The sequence below is a fragment of the Engraulis encrasicolus genome, chromosome 23, assembly GCF_034702125.1.
Source record: "Engraulis encrasicolus isolate BLACKSEA-1 chromosome 23, IST_EnEncr_1.0, whole genome shotgun sequence".
In the NCBI taxonomy this organism is placed as follows: Eukaryota; Metazoa; Chordata; class Actinopteri; order Clupeiformes; family Engraulidae; genus Engraulis; species Engraulis encrasicolus.
In genome coordinates, this window is record NC_085879.1 from 10,262,793 (window position 1) to 10,272,792 (window position 10,000).

The 10,000-nt window shown below is 42.3% G+C and overlaps 1 protein-coding gene across 1 annotated transcript in view; it reads left to right on the plus strand.

The window, feature by feature from the left end:
* xpnpep2 (X-prolyl aminopeptidase (aminopeptidase P) 2, membrane-bound) overlaps positions 1–10,000 on the plus strand; it is a 21,057-nt gene that overhangs the window by 7,655 nt on the left and 3,402 nt on the right. Inside the window, exons 9-17 of the mRNA XM_063189342.1 lie at positions 1–88; positions 1,296–1,385; positions 3,510–3,619; positions 3,958–4,035; positions 4,156–4,227; positions 4,577–4,637; positions 4,978–5,047; positions 7,147–7,251; positions 7,584–7,643. The exon at positions 1–88 is cut by the window's left edge and continues 111 nt beyond it. Coding sequence (XP_063045412.1) covers positions 1–88; positions 1,296–1,385; positions 3,510–3,619; positions 3,958–4,035; positions 4,156–4,227; positions 4,577–4,637; positions 4,978–5,047; positions 7,147–7,251; positions 7,584–7,643 — 734 coding nt within the window. The remainder of the gene's footprint in view (positions 89–1,295; positions 1,386–3,509; positions 3,620–3,957; positions 4,036–4,155; positions 4,228–4,576; positions 4,638–4,977; positions 5,048–7,146; positions 7,252–7,583; positions 7,644–10,000) is intronic.

Genomic DNA, 10,000 nt, shown 5'->3' on the forward strand with positions numbered 1-10,000 from the left:
GTTGAAGGCCTATCTGACGCGCCCCAACGTGAGGGTGTGGGCAGGGACCGAGTACACCAACCAGGCCCTCTACGAACTCATACCCGAGGTGAGATACCCCTCAGTCTGGGCATGAGATGCATGGCCTGCCATGACAGACAGGTGATGTTTAGATGTTTTCATCTTGGATGCACTGTCCGTGCACATTACGGTAAAATGGTGGGAAAAGACCAATTTGACTCCACGGAGCAATTTGTTACTCGGTTCAAATGGGATGCTGGGTACTCATTTTTCTAGTCACTTTGCTTGGCCTACAGTGCATCTTCTCTCAATAGTGCTTTATGACACAAGTGTGAGCATGAAACACCAAAAACCGTACATGAACTACTGATAAAAGAGGAGTAAAACAAAATGGACTCTTCTCCACTTTCTTTGACCTCCACTCAGACATATGCACACACACGCACACGCACGCACACACACACACACACACACACACACACACACACACACACACACACACACACACACACACACTGGCCTGAGATTTGGCTCGAGAGCAGGATATGATGTATGGTGTAAATGAGTTCACATTTTCCATTTAAGTCTCATGCTGTGTTCCATTACCCGTACTTAACGCCCTTTCCGCACTGTGTTTGGGTACGCAGGGCGTTCCATTTCTAATCGCGAGGGTAAAGTGTACTGTAAATTACCCGGATAACGCCCCCAAAACGGCCATTTTTCGAAGTGTGGTGTTACTGTACACTTTTCGCACTCAACGGCCGCCATGTTTGTGACGTAGTTGAGTGTCAGATCTGTCAAACGGTTGAATCTCTGTGATAACAGCATAGTTTTGATTCCAAAGACAATCGCCATGTGTATTAGAGGCAGGGGTAACTTTAAAAAGTGTCAGCATAAGGAACAGTGCCTTCCGTGTTGAATTGCATATTGGCGGTTGGTAAACTCGGATGTCACGCGACCAACCGTCATTTCCGTTAAGTGTATCAGACAGAACGGGAATCGGAATGTACTCGCCTCGTGAATTGCGGAGGGTGGAAAGGGTACTTCACTGCACTCAAACAAGGTACACAGTACAGAGGGTGAATAATGGAACACAGCATCAGTGTCAAAGGTCACTGAGTTATCTCTTCACTAGAACATTATAATATCATTAATGTCTCATGATGAGCTTGAAGTTTGACATCATATGATTAGTGTAATCAATGTTCCATTGGACTGGACTTTGAACTAAAAAGGAACGAATGACAAATAATGATTTTAATTCATTTAATTGTAAACGTTTTCTTTGTTTCCAGGACAAGTTAATGACCACTGATTACTCTCCTGTGCTCACCACCAAAGCTGTGAAGGACCCCACGGAACAGCGTATCCTGAGAGAGGCACACGTAAGTTCACACGTTTCAAGTACACACTAGACCAGGGGTCAGGAACCTTTTTGGTGGAGAGAGCCATAAACGCCAATTTTTAAAAAAGAACATTTCCAGGGAGCCATACCATTTTAAAAACACTGAATACCATTAAAAGCATGTATTTCAATGAAGCCCAACAATCTTAGAGTTTACTGTCAAGTTATTAATTGAATTGATAACATGTCAGTAGAGGGTTGCCAACTGTCAACATCATTATGGTGAGGGTCTGGGAGTCCTCCCCCCGAAAAGTTTATATTTCTAAGATGTAATTTCCTGCATTTTAACACATTTTAACGTCCCATGTCCCGTTTCAATTCAATATGGAACCTGTACATTAATTTATAAATATAGAACCATTCTGTATTTCAAGGGATGGTTGGCAACCCCAGATAAATAAGAGCCATATACATTTCCCAAAAGAGCCACATGTGGCTCTAGAGCCATAGGTTCCTGACCCCTGCACTAAACGCTCTTTCAGTGCCCCCATGCAAAGCTATCCAATCGCTTGCTTTTGTTGATAAGATAAGAGTGTCTTTTACAGTCTCGTGATGGATACATTTGTCTTTGGTAGATATGAGTGTGGTTGAAGAAATGACATTGCATTTCACACACGTTCAGCCCAACAAGGTGGCCTGGCTAAGGTGGCAGCATATAGAAGATATGTAGTGATTAAGTTTAGTGACAGAGATTCAGTTGGTGGGGTTTCAATTTGTTAATCAAAACATTTATGTTATTGAATGAGTGGTCTGCTTGGTAGTAGCCTCATCCATGTAACATAGCCTACTGTAGCCTAGTGTACAAATGCATGTAGAAGACACAAGTTAAGCCGAACACTGAGAAATAGTTCACTATGAGAGGATTAAGCTCTAATTAACTTTTTTTTTTAAACCCGTGCACCTTGTCTTTCAGGATACTGTTGCCTTAATAACCGTTTTGGTGCTAATGCTAACCTGACTCTCGCCAGATGAACATACAGTGCTCTGCCGTATTCCTCTCAAAAGCAAGATCATATCAATTCAGTGACCATCCGCCCACACACCCATCCAGAATGATATCGCTGCTTGCTACGAAAACTTGAAATGTGCTTACCGCACCAGTACTGCATGGGGAGGGGAGAGAGGAAGCCTTTTATAATATCCTATCAAACGCCCCATCAGCCTTCCACACGAGTACGAGAAATGAATCATGAGGCTGCTGCAGGCGGCACTACTGTCCAGTCGAGCACACTGGCACTGAAATGTAATAATCTGGTGTTTTCATGGAGAGCCTTGCGTTGACAGGATGATGGATGTGCCTGCCTGTCTGCCTGTCTGTGGGCAGAGGCCTTACTGTGCTGTGCTGTGCTGTACTGTAATGCACTGCGGGTCTCTGCTACTACCACTGCTGCTGCTGATGTGGAGTGGAGGCTTTGGTGTATGCCACTGTATGTGGTGTTAAAGGGGTATGTCACTATTTTGGGGCTTAATACAGTTAAAATCGTTGGCTGGGGTTTATAAAGGTGGTAAAGTGTCTTATTTTTCATGTAAGCCGTTGTCTTGCTTTAAGACAAGTTAAAAGAGGGAGCATGTCGCTAAGCTAGTGAAAGTCAATGCATCCGTGTAGCATGCTACAATGCTACACGGACTCCATTGACTTAGCGACATATTCCCTCTTTTAACTTGTCTTAAAGCAAGACAACGCTTAACATGAAAAATAAGACACTTTACCACCTTTATAAACCCCAGCCAACGATTTTAATTGTATTAAGCCCCAAAATAGTGGCATACCCCTTTAATGTGAACAGCTTGTGCATCTGTTCAGGAGGGTTGGGTTGTTTTCTTTGACTGTTTTTGCACACAAAACATGAAGTCAAACCAGATCATAATTGTTGTAAAGGCAGAGGACCATTCCCCCAAAATGTGAAAGTAATAGGCTTCATGCTGCGTCGGAAGTTATACGTGGAAGTGGAAGTTGTATGCACTCTAACATGGATTTTGGTCCTAGAGAATAGCTCGTGGATTTTAGTTTACGTGTGGAATGGATGTCTTAGACTGCATATATATCGATCTCTATATGTGTGTGTGCCTGTGTGTGCCTGCGTGCTTGTGTGTTCTTACGCAGGTGAGGGATGCGGTGGCCGTTATGCAGCTGCTGGTGTGGCTGGAGAAGAACGTCCCCTCAGGCAAAGAGACGGAGGTGACAGCAGCACGTTATGTCGATGAGTGCCGCAGGTACATACTGCCTACGCGTGTGAAACACACACACACACACACACACACACACACACACACACACACACTCTCTCTCTCTCTCTCTCTCTCTCTCTCTCTCTCTTCTCTCTCTCTCTCTCTCTCTCTCTCTCTCTCTCTCTCTCTCTCTCTCTCTCTCTCTCTCTCTCACACACACACACACACACACACACACACACACACACACGGTAAACATGTGCTGTACTGAAAGTATTTCATATCCATCATATCCATATAACTGTACATGTGCATTTCTATTGGACAATGTATCAAATGGGTACTCACCAAATGATGGTGTTTCATGATGGTGTCTTCTTCAGCAAGCAGAAGAACAGCAGGGGCCCCAGCTTTGAGACCATCTCTGCCAGTGGACCCAACGCTGCTCTGGCCCACTACAGGTACAGTAGTAGAGTAGAGTAAGATGCTTCTACTACACCTACCAAACTTTGACTCATTTTTTCTGGGAAGGATGCTGTGATATTTGACTGACACATGTCTGGCCCCTTTCTCTTTTGCAGTCCTACTGAGGAAACAGCTCGGGTGCTGAGCGTAGATGAGATGTACCTGGTTGATTCTGGTGGCCAGTATCTGTACGTATGCTCCAAAAACTCTACTTTGCAGACCCCTAGCTCTTGATGCTTACTTTGTTTTACTTGATTTACATGTGTAACTACTGTAAGTACTGTATCTGTGATGCTGCATTGTGGGCTGAATAGAATTCCAGTTGCTATCCTGTTTATGATTTGTAGGCTAGAATTGACAACAAAGTTGACCAACTCTTGTTCCATTATTTCTTCATCTACACAAAACATACCTTATCCCCTTCCACACAGTCGTTTAGAAATATACAGTACTGTCTATTTGAATAAGAAACATGCTGCCTTGGAAGCTTTTTGTCTACTAACGCCTCATTGTTGCGACACCATTTCCCTGCTATAGTGATGGAACCACCGACATCACCAGAACAGTTCACCTGGGCACTCCCACAGACTTCCAGAGGGTAAGAAAATGGCATCAGCTGCGATTTTGATTGCCACCGTCTTTGAAATTAATATCAAAGGGCTGTGCTTTTAGTAGGTTAATGTATTCAGCAAAAACTTCTGGGTGACCTCTGGCTACGTAAATGATCATGTTGCTTCTTGATGCAGTATGAATAATTCATTTATCAGGTGTGCTCTTGAAAGATTAAGATTGACATGTTTTTTGTTTTTTCTAAATAAAAAAATAAAATGTTCAGGCAGCCTTGAATGTTTAAAATGGGGGGAAACTATCATGAAACACTGATTTCATACATGACATTGACATGTTTTGTTTTGTTTTACTTCTTTGATATCAAACAGGAGGCTTACACCCGTGTGCTGATGGGTAACATTGAAATATCCCGAAATATCTTCCCTGATGGAACAAGAGGTGAGAGATCCTCCTCATATAGCATGCCAGAGTGCAGATTGCAAATCATAACACTTGCTCCCTTCCTTTCCTGTTGCCTCCTACCTTGTGATGCAAGGCTGCGCATCATTAATGCTTTAACTCAATACCAAAGACTCACACCTAAAACTTACACTTTGTTGTAAGGGTGATGAGTGGGGGGATCAAGCACTAGTGCCACTTTTAATCTCTGATGCACTTTAATCTGCTACTTTAATCTACTACTAGTAGTAGTGTACTCCCAACAATAAACTCTTGAATGTTGAGTTGTGAACTTCATGGAATCAGGACAACAGCGAAACAAGAGGATGGGAGGACCAGGAAAGGACAGGAGAAAGTAGTCTGACCCGCACCCCATGTTAGAGTGAAGTTATTGTTAAGAATTTAGAGAGCCCCCCATCTAACCACCTGGCACTAACGTGGTCGTACAAGTGTTTTTGAACTAATGTTGAGTGAAATGTGTGTGAAGTCCCATTTACCTGGACCTCAGGCCGTGGCAAACGACCGATCCCAGCTAGTGTCCTGCTACCACCAGCTCCTCTCGAGACAACCGTGTCCCAGGCACAGGCATGCCCTCTCAAAAGCTCTCTCCGACCTCTGCATAACCCGTTTCAGGTCGTGGGACAAAAAGATCCAGTGGCATCATGCTCACGTGGCAGTGTAGTGTCTCTCAACTGTGCCCTCTCCTGACATTATGAAGATTGTTGCAATTTGTCCACCAGGGGTCTCTGTAATTTCTCTAGAGGTTGATCTTGTGTGCTAGGTGTGAGTCACAGCCTCCTTGTGTCTGGATGTAGTGCTGCTTGTTCCTCCTAGGCCCTAGAAAGCTCCTGATGAAGTCAAGAGAGCATTTGTGCAAAACAGGTTGAGAAACACTGTCCTATGGCATCCACCTCGTATTTGGATGTTTTGTTATTTGTTTCTCCAAGGGCATCAACATTTTGATGTGATGTGTGATGTTTGTGAAGATTCTCATTCACTCAGTTTATGTTGTTCCAAAGAGAGTAATTGGCTTGACCTGGGCTTGAATGACGCGTGAAAAGTGTAGTGTTCCTCATCCAAGGCACTTCATTAGTTTCTGGCTGATGTAACAGCAAAATAAAGTACTAACGTCAGTTCTGGCCAGGCCATGGTAGTCAAGAAGCTTGCCGCCCTCCCCTTCATCTAATTAATTCCTAATTGATCCAGGTGCATTCCCTCAGCTGATGATCTTTCTTCCCTAGCGATTGGCCACACAGCTTCGGCACGCCTTTTAAATTCTATCCACTTCCTCTCAACTGTATACTGCTCGGTTTTTGCTACCCACCACCTCCTCTAGTCCACCTTGTCGTGTAGGCTATGATATCACATGTTCTCTTGTCACGTCGCTTGGCTCTGTTCATGGGGGGTTATCTCTCGCCCTGTCCTGCTGGGGTGAGAATTCCCTAAACTGCTGCTGGCCCCTGACTAAATGCTTTTCCATGCTGCTCATGGAAATAGGGGGGTTCCTCCGAACAGAGCTATACCGCCAAATGTAATTCATAATTTCAATAAAATAAATTTCATTTATATTCGTCTCTTGTGTTTCTTGACTGAAATGGTTCTGACAGAACTAATGGTTGATGTGCTTTTCTAGACCAACTCTGTGTGTCAAGTGTGGATAACAGCTGTAAGGCGACCGGTTTCGATAAAGTTAATGGCGAGGTGGAGGCTTACAATATCCCTTAGATACCGTCTGCATTCCAAATGAAGATTCTACGCATCCAAGTTAGACGCTTCATCTGTTCAATGAAATGAATGGTAACTCCATCAGCCAATCAGAGAAGAGAATTCCTTTGTGAAGGGCGATAATCGCGTGTGATAGTTGTGTTTCATAGCCTCATGTCTGAATATTATGTCATCTGTTTCCTGGGCACCAATATGAAGGGATCTTTATAATTTCACTGGAGGTTATAATGTGTGATAATTGGGGTTCACAGTCTTGTCTCTAATTGCAGTCTCTTTTTCTCTTGACATATTTATGTAGTGGTCCCCATCATTTCTCTGGAGATCATCGTGTGTTTCACAGGCTCATGTTTGTGTGCTATGCTGTGTTTTTTTAGGCATCAATATGGAGATGTTGGGCCGCCGGGCATTGTGGGAAGTGGGCCTGAACTACGGCCATGGCACAGGACACGGTGTGGGCAACTACTTTGGAGTCCATGAATGTGAGTTTGCAAGGGCTTCTCAAAAAGCTTTTAGAAAGCAAAACTACCACTACTAGTACAGCAGAGTAGAGACACTTTATTGATCTTGAAGGAAACTAAGTTCTTTAGCAACATACACTTATGACACACCTATCTACAAATCCACATATCATAATAATGTATTACTTACTTATTATAGATCACATAGAATATATTCATTGTAATGTTTTCCTTCCACTTTGAAAATGTATTCAGATGTTCTGCTTTACTGTGCAAGATCATCCCGTTGTGCAAGCAGATGTGCTGTATGTACATTATTTCAACATGGGCTTAGTCATTGTGTTTCTCAACAGGGCCCGTGGGTTTCCAGTCCAACAATATTCCCTTCAGAGAGGGAATGTTTACATCGATAGGTAAAGAGCACATCTTATCTCCACCTTGAATTCAGCTTTTCTCATAGATGTATTCTAGTCCATCCGTAAGGGGATTTTTGTGGTATGGTGGCAGATGCTGAAGGCTCAGAGGCCAGACAAACACACATTAGTATTCTCCTCAGCGTTCCTCATTCTGCACATGCTGCAGAGTTGGACATCTTATCTACTGTAAGTGAAAGAAAATTGGTCACAGTTGTTCATACTTGGGCATTAAATACAGGGGATTTCACTAAGAGGCGGATCAATCTTTTTGACAAATTCTATTCTGTTCTGAAATTGAATGTTTCAATATTAGAATAGAATGTCATAACCTGCTTTAAAAAAAAAGAGTTGGATGAGAGATATGACAGGGTTATTACTTTTTGAACCAAGTATCTTCACCTCTGACTGGGTGATCTGCTATCATCTGGGCTTGCCATGGTGATGTGATAAACAGAGGACTGTTATACTACTGGGCACGCCAATGCTTTCTGGATCAGGACCACTTGCAGATTTATTGTGCCTATAATGTTATTTTATTGGTCGTCCAGCCAGGAGACAATTTCAGTTATCAATTGATTAATTGAATCAGATAATCACGTCCTGTCTGTGGTGACGTAAATTACGAGCAGATCCTGATCCTGACTTCCTCCTGGCGTGGGACTTTGAAGGCCATTTCCTTCATTTGCTTTAGCCTGGTGTCCATTAGTACACGCGGACCAATTTGGTTTATTGATCGTCTAGTGCAGCTAATCAATCAGCCTTGGAGCTATTTTTGGTAACACTTTATTTTAGGGATACATCTATTAGCACTAATACATACAATATTAACGGCTGTATAAGTAACTTGTAAGGCATGTACTAAGCAAAATAAAACAGTTGTTAAGCATGTATTCACAAATGTCTTGTTCATGCACAATAAGGGATTTATTACCAATATAACCTTATTAAGGACCTAGTAGACCTAGATTTCTATTTATGAGTAAGCAGTAAGGGCCAGAATACAATGTGTATAAGTTCCTGGTACACTGTGTGAACAAACCCTGAACAGTGTGAAAACAGATGTGGAATAAGGGTCCCTATTCTAAAGTAATGCATCGCTCAGCCCAGATGGCTTAGGGCCCCCACACTACTTAAGACTACTTAAGACTCTAACCCCCACCCCGCCCCCGGGCAGTAAAGTGTAAGAACATCTCTGTATCTGTATGAGTCTCATTAGATATGTAGATCTCACTTATTCTACTCAATGTATCAGACAGTGATTGGAAGCATTATATAGCAAGGATTGGACGTAAACTTCTCAATGACGGTGGGTGGTGAGATGTCATTTTTTTTCATACACCAATTAGTTTTAATTGTAAAAACCCTACAATAAATGCAGAATATAACGATGAGTAATAGTTTGGAAGTGAAACTAAGCTATTCCTTTGTGATAAATAAGTTAATGCTTGAGAAACTTAGCTCCAAGAAGTGCAGTGCATGATGGGTACGCCCTTAGTCAGAAATGCAATGCATGGCCAATGCAGCAATGATAATATTTCTGTTGTTACGTACATGGAAAATTGTTTTGGATAGCATCTAAATTTTACGAGTGAGGGGAGGAGCTAAGGACGTAGGCTCAGAGCTGGGTAGGTTGTCTGTTGTCCTAGATTGCGTACCCATCATGCACTGCAATTATTGAAGCTAATGTTCTCAAACATTAATTTAATTATCACAAAAGAATAGATTAGTTTTGTTTCAAAACTATTAGTCTAATGTTCTGCATTTATTTTGGGGTGTTTTTACAATTAAAACTCAGTGGTACATGAAAAAAAGTACATCTCACCAACCCACCACCATTGACAAGTGTACGTTCCATCCTTGCTATATATAGGCTCCTGTTACCATCTTTACATTGTTATGAAAAAGAGAAAAGTTTATGACTCAGCTGGATAATTGTTAATTATTTAATATACCTTAGATCCGGGGGGCTCGGTGGTGTGGGGGCCCTAGGTAATGAGGGGGCTTTTGGTAGTGCGGAGGCCCTGAGCCATCTGGGCTGACCAATGCATCACTTTAGAATAGGGACCCTTATTCTGCATCTGTTTTCACACTGTTCAGGGTTTGTTCACACAGTGTGTCGGGAGCTTATACACATTGTATTCTGCCACTTACTACTTACTAATAAATAGAAATATAGGCTTACTGGTCCTTACTAAGGTTATATTAGTAGTAAATCCCTAATTGGGCATGAACAAGACATTTGTGAAAACATGCTTAACAACTGTCTTATTTTGCTTAGTACATGCCTTACAAGTTACTTACACAGGCATTAATATTGTATGTATTAGTGCTAATAGATGTATCCCTAAAATAAA